This window comes from Bombyx mandarina, chromosome 24, assembly GCF_030267445.1.
Source record: "Bombyx mandarina strain Sakado chromosome 24, ASM3026744v2".
NCBI classification, from domain to species: domain Eukaryota; kingdom Metazoa; phylum Arthropoda; class Insecta; order Lepidoptera; family Bombycidae; genus Bombyx; species Bombyx mandarina.
Window position 1 is genome coordinate 10,119,238 of NC_143230.1, and position 18,516 is coordinate 10,137,753.

An 18,516-nucleotide genomic window follows, 5' to 3' on the forward strand; every position below is an offset into this window, starting at 1 on the left:
CTTCCATTCAATCGGATGGGGATTATCTGTGAACTATCTCGAGAAAAACCAGATTCAAATGATTGTTCAAGGCTACTGCGTAAAACCACTTTTTACACTTATTTTATATATTATATCATAAATCTGACTCTAATAAGTTTTATTTAATTAAATGAAGCCTTCCCAACGTTTTGTTTATTGGATTCATATACAAATAGCAGTGCCAAATTTTCAAATCGATAATCTCGACTCTATACTAACGTACGAGCACATCACTAAACCACAAAAAATTACTGTAATTCTAGCATCACATCGACCTATCTCTCTCCAACAGCGCCAAAATAGACAGAGATAAAGATAATGCTAATTAAAAGACATTTCATGTCATCAAATCTGGATCAATGTATAGTTACATCAAAACATAAATATTTTCGTTGACTTGGTATTTTTTAATTTCGATTATTTTTAATTAATAATGAGTGTACGCGAGGAAGACAGGCAGAAAACGGGATGCACTGGTCGCGGCCTTGGGATCGCGGCCGCGGTCGGTGTCGGCGTTGGTGCTGCTTTGTATTACTTCTTAAGCAAAAGGCCTGAGCAACCCGATACTGAGGGTTCCACCAGTTCTGCGTGGGCATACAACGATCACAGTGCTTTGTAAGTAATAATAATATTTGTGTAATATTCTCGAACTTTTTACGTAGGTACATAAATACGTAAAAAAATTACATACACAGAAAACGGTAAGCCATTTTTTTTCAAATCCACCTACATTACCTTTTTTTGGCGCTTTTTTGAGCACGCTTTTAAAGAGATTCCATTATTTTTTTCATACATACAAGCGTGTTAAGTTACCTGCAGTTCATTTTTCCATACATAAACAGTTACTATTAGAATAAATATTTTAAATTGCATCATTATTTCAAGGTATTGTGTGTTCTTAATTTTTTTGGGTGTTTTATAAAACTATAATTTCGAATAGATTTAAAAACTAGTTGATAATTGACGAAATGAATTTGTATTGTGTCATGTCAATCTATCAGAGTTTTAGTGTGATAATAATGCATTAATAATGTCGAAAATAAAAACTTCTTTTGACACATTACTTAACACATAGCAGTTGGAGAAACTTATTGAGGGGTAAAAAGTCATTTGGCTTAAGCGACATTTTTGCAACTTTACCAGAGAGCCATATAAAAGTTTAAAATTGGGAAAAAATATCATATCAAAAGAATTTCTTAAGCTATGTGTTTAAATGGAGTAAATATAATTGACGTTTAATTAAAACAATGGAATCGTTAATACTAATGCCAAATAAAACGGTTCATTAATTACAAAGATAATTTCATTGTTTTTTTTTTATTGCTTAGATGTGTGGATGAGCTCATAGCCCACCTGGTGTTAGGTGGTGACATCTTCAACATAAATGCCCCACTCACCTTGAGATATAAGTTAACCACTTAACACCAGGTGGGCTGTGAGCTCGTCCACCCATCAAAGCAAAAAAAAAGGTATCTAGTATAGTTACAACGGCTGACCCACCCTTCAAAACGAACCACATTACTGCTTCACAGCAGAAATAAGCAGGGTGGTGGTACCTACCCACGTGGACTCACAAGAGGTCCTACCACCAGTAATAAATGTTGCTTTAACTCAATACCTTCAACCCTCGATATAGTTTTAATGTTGATATTCAGTTGTGACAACTGTTGATACAGGTTGCAAAGGAATTGTGATCATTTGTAATTTTTACAAACTTCTAAAATGAGAATATTAGTGTTTTAACATTAGCACAACTGGTGCCAAAAACTGTAGGCAGCGGCTTGGCTGTATCTTAAGGTATTGTTGATGTCCATGAGTGACAGTGAACACTTACCGTCAGGTGAACCATAATAGATATATATACACATACAGCTATTATTACACATACTAGATGCTTACATAAATAGTTTCCCACTAAACTGTATTAAAATATTAAAACATGAAATCAAATCATCTTCGCATCGAATCAAATTAATTTTAGTACATTATTTTAAAATATAATAGCAATAATCTGATAGTCTTATTTGTATAGTAGTTGGCTAGATACTCGGTAAATACCTTCAGAATTTATATTTGTACATGCTATTAATGCATTTTGCATTGGCATAAAAACAATGCATTGCGCATCCGATAGTCAAAGCTTGGCTTAAATAACAATCTTCACTGTCTTAGTAGTTTTTATTTATTGGTTTTTTATTACCTACTATATGTTTCAATGTTAATGAAACAGAATAAAGATCACCACAAACCATAACCCGCTCATTTATTTGCACTAACTACATTAATATATCAACACTTAAAAGGCAAACATGACTAAGCGACAATGCATGAACTTTACAGTAGACTAATTTAAAGTTGAAATACCTGAAAACAAAACTATTTTATCGAATATAGCTGTAGGATTGAAATGATTTTAATAGACATAGAAATATTATTTTTTTGCGCATCGAATATGGTTATTGCCTATCATTTATGTACAAAGCAGTTATTGTCGCTTAGTCACGTATGCCTTTCAAGCGTCGATATGCTTTTCATCACTCATTTTTGTCGATTCATAGCCCATTAACAGATAGAATGGACTCGGATAGCTATTCCACGATATCAGAACACAGCACGTCCGATACAAGCATAATAGAAGACTCGATGCCAGATACAAGTATTTCTAGCTGCCGTTCAGAATCGACAAATAGCGTATCAAGTGATCAAGATGTGTCTAACACTGAAGATACACATTCGCCTTCGAACAATGACACCAGAGGTTCAGGTTCGATCTATTCAGATGACGCTGAAGAATCTGATGACGACACAACATACAATACTGATACGTCAATTTCTGAAATCAGCGACTTAGACGAGTCACATGAGAACCGGAGTGTGACCCTCGAGACAGGGTATCTGTCGTTTCAAAACGTCGAGGAAAGAGTGGATTCTGATTCCGATATTCAAATGGAATGGGACATCACTAATTCTTCTATCGATGTGCCCTTTGAGGAGAGACGGTCTCCGTTAATGATGTTTTTTAGTGGATTAACGCATATAATAAGTCCAAGGAGAAAGTGAGTAAATGATTTTAGCAAAAGATACTGACTGTGGGATCTGAATAGTTATTGTTATTTTCATATATATATATTTTTATTTAACCCTTGGAAACTCGTAGGTCACCGGTGTCCTACGCGGCGCACCGAAGTTATTGTCGGTTTCTGTTACTCCGTCATTCGTGGCCTTTTTTTTCCTACCTATTCTAGAAAGCTCGAGGTCATACTAGATTCACTAGCCGACTAAGTGAGCTTACGGGGTTTTAACCCATGGACGTTGCTAAGGGCTTGTACACAAAACTGCGAATCGGCCCGATGCGAATAGGCATGATGACTAACTTTCAAAATCTATTTTATGATTAAAGCAAAAACAATAGTTTTTTTTTTTCGTTAAAATTGCATTGATCGCGCATAGGCTCAAAAAACAAGATGACGTTTACTGAGGCGTGACGTAATTCGCTCTGATTGGTGTTAAAGCTAACATGGCTGATTGTTGTATTTTGTAGATTCATTTTAACAAATAAATCATACATTTCGTCGTTATTATGATAATAAATACACTTTTCAAAATCCTTGATTCATGTTTCATTAGATCAGTTCAATATTTTGGTGATACTTGACCATTGTCATCATACAACACTACACACACATAGGCACGCAAAACTACGACAAGAATTCGTGCGGCAAGGCATTTTCCTTCCACAATTGTATTTCAATTTTTTATTTATTTTTATTGCTTAGATGGCTGGACGAGCTCACAGCCCACCTGGTGTTAAGTGGTTACTGGAGCCCATAGACATCCACAACGTAAATGCGCCACTCACCTTGAGATATAAGTTCTGATGCGTCGTGGGAGCTCGTAGATTTTTACGATGCGTCGTGGGAGCTCGTAGATTTTTACGATGCGACGTCGCGTCGCAGCTATGTGTACAAGCCCTAACTCTAGCCCTAGCCAGAGCGCTGCTTGGCAGAATCTACCACCCGCTGAGATGACCCGGGGAGAAACTCAGTGGGCTGTGTCTGTGGGTTTGTCCGTGGCCACTATAAATGTGAAGTATTTTCTAGACGTCGGAAATAATGTAGTGATGACAATAGAGAAACGCGTGATCAAACCGTAAAATAAGTTTGATTTTTTTCTTTGTTTCCGATATTTTCGGCAACAATTTGAATAATTACGCATTTCCACGTAATAAATTTTATTAGCCGTTGTGTTGTTTAAAAAAGTATAGTGAGAGCCTAATAATAATAAATGAAAATACGTGTTATAAGTTAATCGAATTGATACTAACGCGATACTGGTTACGGTAATAGCTGATATTTTTCGCAGAGCGGAAGACAGCCAGATAAATAGGCTCAGGGATGAGCACTTGTGAGTCCTTCTTTTTTTTTTTCGTTGTTTTCGCTTTTTTGGTTTTAAAAAAAATATCGTATTTAATTTTTTGTGATAACTTTTTTCGTACTACCTACCTTAATACGTATTGTGTATTTTTTTCTTTTCTAACTTTACTAACCTCTATAATTGAGATCGTAAGTACAAAAGTGGCCTTAGCTCACAATAGTTAGTATGGGAATAATGAGGTTCGAATTTACTTTTACAATACTTCGTAAGCAAAAAAATACGCGCCAAAATGATATTTAAAAAGTCATCTGTTGTCTATGTATTGAAACTAGGGATGACCCGATTTTGCATCAAAATTTATTATGTTTTAAATAAATTGAGTCGTCTATTATCAAAGGTGGCAATCTGTGCATTTGGACAAAAAAATGTTATTGCTATGTCAATACAGATTGATTTGAATATAATCGTCTCCTTCAAAGAATACGGTTCAAAACCTGCATTAAATAAAGGTTAATAGTTAACCTGTTATTTATCTAAGATGTCGTTCCGAAGAGTTTTGTGACTGCCAATGGAATACAAAGTCAATAATTCGTTTTTCTGATTTACCAATATTGTTCAAAAGTCAGATTGCCGGCTTTGATAATAGACGACTCAATTGCAATACATAAGCATGAATATGAATTATGGGTTAGGCCACTTTTGCGCTAACGGCCTCAATTGTGTATTATATATGTCATTGTCGTCATCAGTCTATAGCAATGCACTCATTCCGATAGAGGCACCCGTCACATGCGGACGTGCTCATCGTCCACTCGATCGCCCGGTCTTTGTTCGCCCGGCTTTTGTTAGCCCGGCCATTGTTCGCGCGGCCTGTGTTCGTGATACATCTGCCGACCAAGTGTGTTTCCTGGAAGCTTTTATTTGTTTTGTTTTAGTTATTTTTGTGTTCGTGGAACATTTGCCGACAAAGTGTTTTCCTGCAAGTATTTATTTGTTTTGCTTCTTTTTGTAATTTCTGTTTTGTTGTGCTTTTTCTTTGTCCTGTAGTAATCGCGCCGCATTGCCACCTGTGTTCAATAGAACCGCTCAGGTCCGAGAAGTTGGGGCCTCGCCGCAAGGCGAGTGTTTTCAAGACCCAGGGCCGCCCCACCTGGGTACTCAGCGATCATGGACGCTGTATTCGTGGAATTCCTCCGACTTCGTCACCCACAGCTCGCCTCAGAGTTTCTGGCTTTCAAGGCCAATCACACTGCGAGCTCTCTCGAAGACTCCGCCGTGCTCGCTGCTCCTGCGTCGCCTGTACCTGCGTGCAAAGCATCTACATCGAGCACCGCAGCCTCCGTCGTGCCTGCCGTTCCCGCGTCGCCTATACTGGCGAGTAAAACTACTGCGTCGTCCGCCGTGGCCACCGTTCCAGCAGCGCGATCATCCGCGGCCTCCGTCGCGCCCTCCAAAACTCCTGCTTGTAGGTCATCTGCGCCCGCCTCCTCGTCCTCCGACTCTGACTCGGAGATGGAGGTCGACCTCGCCCCCGCCTCATCGACGGATGGATTCACCCTGGTACAAAAGGGTAAGAAGCGTGCCGCGGAGTCTCGAGCTCTCGCGGCCGCTAAAATTAGCAAAGCCGCGAACGCGTCGCGCCCCCGCCCTCAGACTCCCGTTGCGCCTCCAGCCCGTGCCACTCCGTCGCCGCGACCGGTGGCGCAATCTAAAACTCAGACCCCTCCCCCGGTTATCCTTCAAGAGAAGGCAGCTTGGGACCGAGTTTCCCTGGCCCTTAAAGCCAAAAATATTAATTTTGCCAGCGCCCGTAATCTCGCCAACGGGATTCAAATAAAAGTAACGACACCCGACGACCATAGGGCCCTCTCAAGTTACCTCCGAAAGGAGCGTATAAGTTTCCACACTTATACGCTCCAGGAGGAGCGCGAACTCCGCGTTGTCATACGTGGAATCCCGAAGGAGCTAGATGCCGATCTCGTCAAGGCAGATCTGATAGAACAAGGCCTACCAGTAAATTCCGTGCACCGCATGCACACCGGCCGCGGTAGGGAGCCATACAATATGGTTTTAGTCGCCCTCCAGCCTACCCCCGAGGGTAAGCAAATTTTTAACATTCGGACCGTCTGTAGGCTCTCCGGTATTGCCGTCGAAGTCCCCCATAAAAAAGGCACTCCTAGTCAGTGCCATAACTGCCAACTGTACGGGCACTCTTCCCGTAACTGTCACGCGCGCCCCCGATGTGTTAAGTGTTTGGGCGATCACGCCACGGCCCTCTGCGCTCGTGACCAAAAAACCGCGACGGAACCGCCTAGCTGTGTCCTGTGCCGAACACAAGGTCACCCCGCGAACTACCGTGGATGCCCCAGAGCTCCAAAAATAAATCGCCGCGTCGCCCGTCAAAACCGCCTCCGAGCTTCCGGCCCAGACATCAAAGCCACGGTACCCTCTGTGCCGAAGGCTAAGCCTGCTTTCGTGCCGGCGTCGGTGCCCAGCGTCTCGGCTTGGGCTAAACCGTTGCCGTACACGAACACGGCTACAACTCTCTCCCCCGCGACTCGTCCCACCCCCGCGATACGTCCCTCCCCCGCGACCTGCCCTCCGACCGCGTCCGAAAATCTCGCTCTAGCGATCGACTTTTTTCAGTCGATCAACTTTGAGCGTGTTAACGCTTTGGGTGACGCCATTCGCGCCGCCTCCACTGCACAACATTTCATCGCCGTTGTGCAAGAATACGCTGACGTATACGCGTCGTTAAATACGTACGTCCTCCCCTCACTCCGCCGGTAATCAATGGCGTACATTAGTAGAATAAAACCCTTATCCGTAACAATAGGATTTTTTAACGCTTACGGTCTCGCAAATCAACGTGATCAGGTTTGTGATTTTTTGCGTGACCATCAAATTGACATTTTCTTAGTGCAGGAGACCCTACTTAAGCCCGCGCGCCGTGAGCCTAAAATCGCGAACTATAACATGGTCAGGAACGACAGGCTCTCTGCCCGTGGTGGTGGTACCGTTATTTACTATAGAAGAGCCCTGCATTGCGTCCCGCTCGATCCTCCCGCGCTCGCTAATATCGAAGCATCAGTGTGCCGAATCTCACTGACGGGACACGCGCCGATCGTTATCGCGTCCGTTTATCTTCCACCGGATAAGATCGTTCTAAGCAGTGATATTGAGGCGCTGCTCGGTATGGGGAGCTCTGTCATTCTGGCGGGCGACCTAAATTGTAAACACATCAGGTGGAACTCACACACCACAACCCCGAATGGCAGGCGGCTTGACGCGTTAGTCGATGATCTCGCCTTCGATATCGTCGCTCCGTTAACCCCGACTCACTACCCGCTAAATATCGCGCATCGCCCGGATATACTCGACATAGCGTTATTAAAAAACGTAACTCTGCGCTTACACTCGATCGAAGTAGTTTCAGAGTTAGATTCAGACCACCGTCCCGTCGTCATGAAGCTCGGTCGCGCTCCCGATTCCGTTCCCGTCACGAGGACTGTGGTGGATTGGCACACGCTGGGCATCAGCCTGGCTGAATCTGATCCACCATCGCTCCCGTTTAACCCGGACTCTACCCCGTCTCCTCAGGATACCGCTGAAGCCATAGACATCTTAACATCACACATCACCTCGACATTAGATAGGTCATCGAAACAAGTTGTAGCGGAGGACTTCCTTCACCGCTTCAAATTGTCCGACGATATTAGGGAACTCTTTAGAGCTAAGAACGCCTCGATACGCGCCTACGACAGGTATCCTACCGCGGAAAATCGTATTCGAATGCGTGCCCTACAACGCGACGTAAAGTCTCGCATCGCCGAAGTCCGAGATGCCAGATGGTCTGATTTCTTAGAAGGACTCGCGCCCTCCCAAAGGTCTTACTACCGCTTAGCTCGTACTCTCAAATCGGATACGGTAGTAACTATGCCCCCCCTCGTAGGCCCCTCAGGCCGACTCGCGGCCTTTGATGATGACGAAAAAGCAGAGCTGCTGGCCGATACATTGCAAACCCAGTGCACGCCCAGCACTCAATCCGTGGACCCTGTTCATGTAGAATTAGTAGACAGTGAGGTAGAACGCAGAGCCTCCTTGCCACCCTCGGATGCGTTACCACCCGTCACCCCGATGGAAGTTAAAGACTTGATCAAAGACCTACGTCCTCGCAAGGCTCCCGGTTCCGACGGTATATCTAACCGCGTTATTAAACTTCTACCCGTCCAACTCATCGTGATGTTGGCATCTATTTTCAATGCCGCTATGGCGAACTGTATCTTTCCCGCGGTGTGGAAAGAAGCGGACGTTATCGGCATACATAAACCCGGTAAACCAAAAAATCATCCGACGAGCTACCGCCCGATTAGCCTCCTCATGTCTCTAGGCAAACTGTATGAGCGTCTGCTCTACAAGCGCCTCAGAGATTTCGTCTCATCCAAGGGCATTCTCATCGATGAACAATTCGGATTCCGTACAAATCACTCATGCGTTCAACAGGTGCACCGCCTCACGGAGCACATTCTTGTGGGGCTTAATCGACCAAAACCGTTATACACGGGAGCTCTCTTCTTCGACGTCGCAAAAGCGTTCGACAAAGTCTGGCACAATGGTTTGATTTTCAAACTATTCAACATGGGCGTGCCGGATAGTCTCGTGCTCATCATACGGGACTTCTTGTCGAACCGCTCTTTTCGATATCGAGTCGAGGGAACCCGCTCCTCCCCACGACCTCTCACAGCTGGAGTCCCGCAAGGCTCTGTCCTCTCACCCCTCTTATTTAGCTTATTCGTCAACGATATTCCCCGGTCGCCGCCGACCCATTTAGCTTTATTCGCCGACGACACGACTGTTTACTATTCTAGTAGAAATAAGTCCCTAATCGCGAAGAAGCTTCAGAGCGCAGCCCTAGCCCTAGGACAGTGGTTCCGAAAATGGCGCATAGACATCAACCCAGCGAAAAGTACTGCGGTGCTATTTCAGAGGGGAAGCTCCACACGGATTTCCTCCCGGATTAGGAGGAGGAATCTCACACCCCCGATTACTCTCTTTAGACAACCCATACCCTGGGCCAGGAAGGTCAAGTACCTGGGCGTTACCCTGGATGCATCGATGACATTCCGCCCGCATATAAAATCAGTCCGTGACCGTGCCGCGTTTATTCTCGGTAGACTCTACCCCATGATCTGTAAGCGGAGTAAAATGTCCCTTCGGAACAAGGTGACACTTTACAAAACTTGCATAAGGCCCGTCATGACTTACGCGAGTGTGGTGTTCGCTCACGCGGCCCGCACACACATAGACACCCTCCAATCCCTACAATCCCGCTTTTGCAGGTTAGCTGTCGGCGCTCCGTGGTTCGTGAGGAACGTTGACCTACACGACGACCTGGGCCTCGAATCAATTCGGAAATACATGAAGTCAGCGTCGGAACGATACTTCGATAAGGCTATGCGTCATGATAATCGCCTTATCGTTGCCGCCGCTGACTACTCCCCGAATCCTGATCATGCAGGAGCCAGTCACCGTCGACGCCCTAGACACGTCCTTACGGATCCATCAGATCCAATAACCTTTGCATTAGATGCCTTCAGCTCTAATACTAGGGGCAGGCTTAGGGACCCCGGTAACCGTACTCGTCGAACTCGACAAAGAGGTCGACGTGCAACCTAACCCATGCATCAGCCCGCTGAGTTTCTCGCCGGATCTTCTCAGCGGGTCGCGATTCCGATCCGGTAGTAGATTCATTCGCGAAACAATTGCTCTTGAGTTGTTAGGTCTCCTTTGGAGGCGCTCGGGCAGTTGTTAGCAAATCCCACCCCTCTTGGCTGAGCCTTTGCTCGCCCACCTGTCCTGGTGAAACTGGAAAGGCCTTCGGGCCACCAGTAAACTTTCAATCATAAAAAAAAAAAAAAAAAAAAAAAAAAAAAAAAAAAAAAAAAAAGCAATGCACTGTTGGACAATAGGCCTCTTCAATTTCCACTGAACGCGATTGTGGTTTGTTATTTACTCTCCGTATTGGCGGGAAATTTTCACTCAGAATATATAAAAGTTGTTTTAGGTGTCTGTTTACGATATTAAAAACAAACAAACAAAATAAATTTTAATAAATTTGAATTAAAAATAGTGTAAGAAAAAATGATTTTATTGTAAAAAAGCATGGGGTGCTTTTCAGGATATTATCAAAATAACCCTTCTACTCATAATATCTGTTCATAAAATATTTATAACTACTGATACCATGCACCCCACGCTTTTTTTACAATAAAATCATTTTTTCTTAAACTATTTTTAATTCAAATTGATTAAAAAAAAATTCTATTTTTTTAGTTGGATTTTCTATAAAAGCATATTTCTTAACTATTCTTTATTTTTCATTTTTTAGTTGAATTTCAATTTTTTCAATGTTTTTTTTTTTATTTATTTTTTAAAATATTGAATTGTTATCTATCCTTAATAAGTATACAAAATTTCGAGTTAATCCGACGTTTTGAAGCGGGTCAAAAAATCATGTTCAAAGATTTCCGTTACATACATACGTCTGAAGCTAATAAAAGCGTATTAAAAAAGGAGGAAATGACGCAGAGCACTATAGACTATACAAATTATACTAAAATTTAAATCGGCGCGCGAATAATGTTGGTGTGACGTCAGATGACACCTGTGCGTTCGGGAATTCCGTTCGCGCCCGATTACACCCGAATGCAACCCGATATGACAGTGTTGCACGCTACTTTATTATTATTTTTCCTACCTAAGCTGATGGTCTTGAGAAACCATTTCAGCGTAGCCTTAACAAGTATGTGAGCTCACGGGGCTCAAACCTGACGACGTTGCTAACACTGACCCTAACAAGAGCAGTGCTTCGCAGAATCTACCACCGGATCGGAAACGCGACCCACTGAGAAGATTCGGCGAGAAACTCAGTGGGCTGTGTCTAATGGGTGGTTTTACTCGCCGAGCCTTTCGTCGCAAGTGACGGGTTCGACGAGAACGGTGACCGGTGCTTGAGGTACCTAAAAGCACCGTTAGTGGATCGGGAGGATCCGAAATGACGTGTTTTGGGCGACGTCGACTGTTTTCCATTCAACCCGCAGGATCGGGGGTCCGTCCTCTGTTTCCCTAATCCAGCTTTTGCCAACTACCCTTCATAGAACGTCACTCATCCGAGCCTGAGGATGTCTTACGCTACGTTTGCCCGTGGTCTTCACTCAAGAACGCGTTTATCCCAACTGTTCTCCGGCTAATACGGCCAGCCCATTGCCACTTCAGCTTACTAATCTGTAGCAGTAGTTTACTATGGGCTGATTATGACTTTTTGGCGGGAACGCGAGGAGTGAAGTTGTGTGATTTGTTTTATTTTGTCTATTTAGTGTTTCTTCAGGCTTAAATGTGTAATAACGTCGGTTTATTAACTGTTTAGTATCTGTGAAAGTGCACAAATATGGGAAAATGAAACAAAGCCGCTGGACGTAACTTCTCGGAATCCTCCAAAAAGTCCACTGAAAAAATCTCAGTAAATCACCACCTGAGATTATATCTCATCTCATTTCATTTAATTTTATCCTAGTTGATTAATGTTCCAAATTAATCATCCTCATTTCAATTCATTTCACTCTATATTATCATTTTTCATAAAAATAAGTATATAAATTAAAATAAGACATGACCTAAAGCTCTTAGTTACCAGGTCATAAAATCCCTTTAAAAAAAAAAACAGGCTGATGATGACGCTGATGATATACATATTTTATGTATAGTATTTAAGGTACTAATCAATCAAAATGTTAACTCCATTAAAATTGTAGTTGCATGGTCTCCCAGAAATCATAACAGAAAAAGTATTCCGCGCATTGCCCAAAATAGCTTTTACACAGAATTATCGAAAAGTTTTTTTTTTTTTTGGAAAACGCTCCTTGCATTGTAGCAGCTTTTTTTTAAAGATTTTTGTGTTGAAGTAAATTTTGGGTCGGCGTGACCATCTAGAACAGCATCAGTCCGTCTCTTTCCCACCCTGAAAGGCGATGAAATATGTACTTAACTATCACGACCAACTTCCACGGTGAAGGAATAACATCGTGTAATAATAATCAAACCCGCAGAATTATAATTTGCGTAATGACTGGTGGCAGGACGTGTTGTAAGTCCGCGCGGGTAGGTACCACCGCCCTGCCTATTTCTGCCGTAAAGCAGTAATGCGCTACGGTTTGAAGGGCGGCCATTGTACTGTTACAACTGAGACTAGAAGTATTGTCTCAAGGTGAGTGGCGACATTTACGATTTAACGGCCATCTGGTGTAGTGGTAAGTGACATGGTCACTACACAAGGGGGTCGCGGGTTCGAATCCCGCCAAGGGAACATATTTGTATGATAAAATGTCTTTTCCAGGGTTATGGATGTATATTAAATATAGTATGTTTGTTGACGCTTGAAAGACAAATGTGACTAAGCGACAATAACTGCTTTGTACATAAATCATAGGCAATAACCATATTCGATGCGTAAAAAATATATATTTCTAGGTCTATTAAAATCATTTCAATCCTACAGCTAGATTAAAATAGATTTTTTTATAGGTATTTCTCAGGTATATTTTCAATTAATTTCAACTTTAAATTAGTCTACTGTAAAGTTCACACATTGTCGCTTAGTCACGTTTGTCTTTCAAGCGTCGATGTGTATAATAAAAATCTTACATTTATTTCCGTTATCTGGTACCTGTAATGCAAGTTCTTTACGAACTTATCACGGGACCAGTTAACGTGGCGTGATTGTTAGTAAATATTTATTTATTTGTCTATGGGCTCCGGTAACCACTTGGCAACAATGAAGACTATAATAGAATTATTTTGTACGTGCAGTTTGGGTAATAAAACATGCATTCGTTCTCTGAATTTCTTTAGTTACAAAATGGCTACTCCATTGTTTTGTATCAAAACGGCAGAATTAATTCAAAATAATATTTGCACGTGTTGTTATCAACAATGCGTAAAAAAAATTTCACTGAAATAAGAATACGATACCGAAAATTTATTAAGTGTTAATTTCTGCCGTTCTCGTTAACTTGTTAATTAGTGATTTTTTCATTCGTTTTTATTCCTAACCCACAAAATGACAAAACTAAATCTAACACTATCGATAACGCTTATCGACAACAATAATTCGCATCACTATGCCCGTACATAAGGCTCGTGAGTGGAAGAGAGAGCGAAATACTCGCTTCACCGCTCCGATTTTGTATTACCCAAACTGCACGGACAAAATAATTCTACTATAGTGTGTGACACATGAACAACCCAACAGCCGTAAGCGCTCGTGGTCGTTGGAAGAGTGCTCCATCTGCTTCGAGATTATGCTGAAGGATCAGGAGCTGATGGCCCTACCGTGCACCCACAATTTCCACTCGCAGTGCATCATGCCCTGGCTTCAGGAGAAACAGACGTGCCCCAATTGCCGGAAGGACGCCTGATCGTAGGTAAGACACGTTTGGATTTTGAAGATGTATATGTATGAACCAGCGACCCGCCATCGCTTCGCTTTGGAAACATTAAATTTTATTATTGAAATAGTTCAGTCCCGCGATGTTACCCGCCGTTATTGTCGTACCGCGGGTGACGCCGCGGGGCGAAGATAGTCTTAAAAAAAGTTACCTAGTTTAGCCCAAGTTACTCCTTATATCATCAGCTACCAGTCAGTGAAAGTCCCGTCAAAATCGGTCCAGCCGTTCCAGAGATTAACCGGAACAAACAGACAGACAAAAACTGTAAAAAATGTGGAGCAATGATGTTTTTAAAAATGAACACGTCATCATTCTTTTAATTATTAAGATTGTCTTCCATAGTGACAGTAATACAAACTTACTTTTTCAAACGACTCCTTTTTTTCAAGTATGCTACAGTAACAATGGAGAGGTCCAACCCGTTCGGCTGATGGAATGTCTTGCGCTTTTTTTTTCCTACCTACGTTGATGGTCTAAGAGAGACCATTTCAGCATAACCTTAACTAGTAGGTGAGCTCACGTGGCCCAAACCTGACGACGTTGCTAACACTAGCCCCAGCAAGAGAGTTGCTTCGCACGTGTTTTTTTTATTGCTCAGATGGGTGGACGAGCTCACAGCCCACCTGGTGTTAAGTGGTTACTGGAGCTCATAGACATCTACAACGTAAATCCGCCACCCACTTTGAGATATAAGTTTTAAGGTCTCAGTATAGTTACAACGGCTGCCCCGCCCTTCAAACCGAAGCGCATTACTGCTAGACTACAGAAACAGGCAGGACCACCCTACCTAACTGCGCGGACTCACAAGAGATCTTACTACCAGTATATTACCTAAAGTAATTAAAGTAATCTTTATACCTATGTTATTTTCATTTACAGGTGATAAAGGAAGTAAAAAGCGCTGACTGGATCAATGTTTTTTTTTTGTTATTAATAACGTAAAATAAAATGATAGTATTTTTTTTTTGTAATTTTTATTATAACTTTTTTTTATAAGACGAATTAATTTGTAAAAAAAAAAACGGTGTAAAAAATAACTTATCAGCTGCTTAGCTTGCTAGAACGATTTGTATCATGTGTCATATTTGCAGTAGAAGTTAAACACGAAAAGGACAATCTACCTCACATCTCAAGGTCTAAATTTGCGTGCGTCATCACCTAAGTACCTAGAATAGATTTTGGTCTGATTATCTACAGTAATAAAAAAGAAAACTGCTTAAAATATTTACCCAGACATCGAATGGTGTAAGGTTGTTTGGTCTAAGCGACAATTCGCTTAACACGCGACATTTATCTTTGTAATTAAAGGCTTCGTTAAAGAGAACGCGTACTTAGCGCGCGTCAGCGCGCTAAACTAACGCCGCGCTATGACGCCGAGATGTGTTGTACTACTGCTATAAGCGCTATAGCGCTGGCGCTCTGTTTGACGGTATCTTACCATAGTAGTACAACACATCTCGGCGTCATAGCGCGGCGTTAGTTTAGCGCTCTAGCGCTCTGACGCGCGCTAATTACGAGTTCTGTTTGACGAAGCCTTAAAGGTCCGTTTGTATTTGATATTAGCTCGATGTTTTTAATTGAATCTCAATTGAGTTTACTCCATTTCAAAAAAGCTAAAGAAGTTTTTTTTTGTGTTATGATTTGTTTTTCCAAATTTTAAACATTTAGCTCTCCTGTAAAGTAGCAAAAATGTCGTAAAATCATACCCTCACTATTAGACATTCGTGGTTTTAAAAGATTTGTCTCCATGGAATCTCGGGATCGTTGTGGGATTTCTGTTGGCGTCTCCACAATACTTCTAAAGCAGCGGTCGGGGAACTTTTTTAATTATTACCCCAAAATATTTTTGTGTAAGTTGATATTACCCCTTGGCGAAGAACAAACAAAAAAACGTAATCGCTTCTTTTTAGCATCTTTCATATTATAGCCCCCATGATAATTTTGAAAAGAAAACAATAACTAAAAATTAAATTTAAAGATAATTTATTCGATTTATCAATGTAATATCTAGTAATATATAACGGTAATAATAGTAATATAATAATATGTAATCTATAGTTGAAGAAAAAAATCGCCACCACATAAAAAAAAATGAGCCGTCACGGGACGCCTGTTAGATGTGAAACATCGACATTATTTTGTAAAAGTAATATGCAGAAAAGAACAAATTGTGATAGGAACTAAATATGTCATAATGATCAAATAAAATATTACGAAAAAATAATTTGTTTTCAAGTAAAACACAGGTTATGTGTACTGTAGTAAACAACACTGTATACACTACGGAGTATACACTATAGGTATCCGAGCTCAGTGTAGCGAGAGAGATGGCTTAACGCCGGATCGAATGGGAGAGAATCGCACAGTCGATTGCGCATGGCGACGCGTCGCCACACCGTACACACTACTGCATATAGACTATATACCATCATATAGCGTGGCGACGCGTCGCCACGGCATGCGTCGCCACGCCAGAGGTTTTACATGGCTGGTATGGTTTACCTCGGCTCCCCGACCGCTGGTCTAAAGCATCGTGGTGGAATTCAACATCAGAATCACTTCCCCTTTATCGGTTCCAAAATCCACTGCTTCTCCAATAAGAGCGTGTTTGATCGCGTTATATGTGTCCAAAGAGAATTGGTTGACCTTTTCGCCCTCTGAGAAGCAAATCATAATTTTGATGCGAGAGTCCTTGTAGAATCGATCTCTTTATGGCAGCTTCCATGGTGCCCTCAGATTCCCGAACTAAAAGGCTAGGCTAACAGAGCCTTTGCTCGCCCATCTGTCCTGGTGCAACTGGTAAGCCAAGCAATAATCCTTCAATCGTAAAAAAAAAGTCTAAAAGTTAGTCTTTAGCGGTAGGCAGCGGCTTGGGTCTGCCCATGGCATTACTGAAGTCCATGGGCGACGGTAACCACTCACCATCAGGTGGGCTGTGCGCTCGACAAGGGCAAAAAATAAATAAAAAAAAACTGCACCAAATTTCAAAAGCCCGTATTTAGTTCATATCTCGACTTTTGAGGCTCCTTGTTTCGATGACTTCCTACAAACATTTGTCCGTTATGTTTGATAGACGAAATAACACAATAGATACGTTCCAACAAAATATCACTACTGTTTTGCGAAACAGTGTTATATGAAACTGTAAACGTCAATACAATAATTGTAAATAGACATGCATTAACAAAAACCGACTTCAAATAAAAAAAAAAAGATATTCCAAAACAAATTAATATAGACTAAAAACCATAGTCATCGAAATCGGTTGGCGTGATATTGAGTTATTCATCTATTTGTCGCACACGAACTTAATGCAAATTTAAGACTTATATGGTCTTCTCATGGATACCATTGTCAGAACTGGACTAAATTGAAATGGGATCACACGGGAAGCGTCAGCTTTCTAATAAAAAAAGAATCATCAAAATCGATTCACCCCGTCAAAGTTATGAGGTAACAAACATAAAAAAAAATACAGTCGAATTGAGAACCTCCTCCTTTTTTGAAGTCTGTCAAAAAGGCAGAATATTCAATGAATGAAACATCTCAACTATGCCTGTATGTGATTTTTACGTATTATACATGAAAAAAATTAACAGTAAAATTTCGGTTATTCTCATTTATTCTGTGTTCATAGTGCATAGTGTAATTTTGTAAATATTTTTAAACAAAAATCTCATCATCGTGTTCTAGAAATACCGTGTTAAAAGAGGGTTTTGTGGAAATTTTCTTTTCGTGTTAGAGTGGAAGCGTGTTGTAAAATACCGTGCTATAGAAGTTGTTAACTGTAATAAGAAATATCAGAATCGCACAGTAAAAGCCAGCCAGTAAAATAGACAAAAAAATGTAAAATGAGAATAAAATACGGCATAGATATATTATTTATAAAAAATATATAGAAAAAGTACATAAAATCGTTCTAATAGATCTATAAAATAGTATCTAGTCATTTGTCTCGATTCTTCTTTAGAACAAATGCAATTGTCTTTTTTTTTTTGCAAAATACCTAGGTTACATATTATTAAGACCTCATTCAATTATTGAATTTCAGTCCGTTATTCGTCGCACTATTGGGAATATAAAGAAATTTGTAACAATAAAAATTGTATTATTTTGAAAATGTTTCATTTTATGCAATAAGGAAAATAAAAGGTGCATTAAACTCAAAGTTTTTAATAAATTGAGGAAGATATTCGTTTGCCTAAGAGAGGAGTTCCCGCCAAATTTGCTGTCAGTCAAATAGAAATTTCGTCGTTGGGAACTAAAATAGTATTTGATTTAAATAATATTTCAAAAATTATCTACATCTTTTAAAGAATCCTTTGTCGTTGTACGACAATAAAAAGGTACTTGTACAGCAAATTTGTGGATTAATTTTTTTTGTCTAATTGATTAATTGTCTCCATATCAAAGTAAAATGTTCATTCGCATCGATAATTAAATTAAAGTTGATGTTATAATATCGTTAAGACTATATTTATATATACGAAATAAATTATTAGAAATTATAATTGAAAACGTTTGCTATTGCTCAATTAAAATAAAGATTTAATTAATATATTTCGACTCTTATTTTAGAAATAAATACGCCTTTGAGACAGACTGCTACACACAACGA

At 40.9% G+C, this 18,516-nt stretch overlaps 1 protein-coding gene and 1 long non-coding RNA gene across 2 annotated transcripts in view; both read left to right on the top strand.

Annotated features, from left to right (window-relative positions):
* The window catches only part of LOC149500060 (uncharacterized), a 255,500-nt gene extending 237,042 nt beyond the window's left edge, over nucleotides 1-18,458 (top strand). Inside the window, exon 2 of the long non-coding RNA XR_016325290.1 lies at nucleotides 17,772-18,458. This is a non-coding gene — a long non-coding RNA (uncharacterized LOC149500060). The remainder of the gene's footprint in view (nucleotides 1-17,771) is intronic.
* LOC114243444 (uncharacterized) lies at nucleotides 126-18,458 on the top strand. Its single transcript, XM_089737877.1, has 5 exons — nucleotides 126-636; nucleotides 2,580-3,077; nucleotides 4,384-4,425; nucleotides 13,703-13,874; nucleotides 14,778-18,458. Exons 1-4 carry the CDS (start codon nucleotides 455-457, stop codon nucleotides 13,866-13,868), a joined length of 888 nt encoding a protein of 295 aa, XP_089594003.1. The 5' UTR covers nucleotides 126-454; the 3' UTR covers nucleotides 13,869-13,874; nucleotides 14,778-18,458.
* Nucleotides 18,459-18,516: the final 58 nt, after the last annotated feature.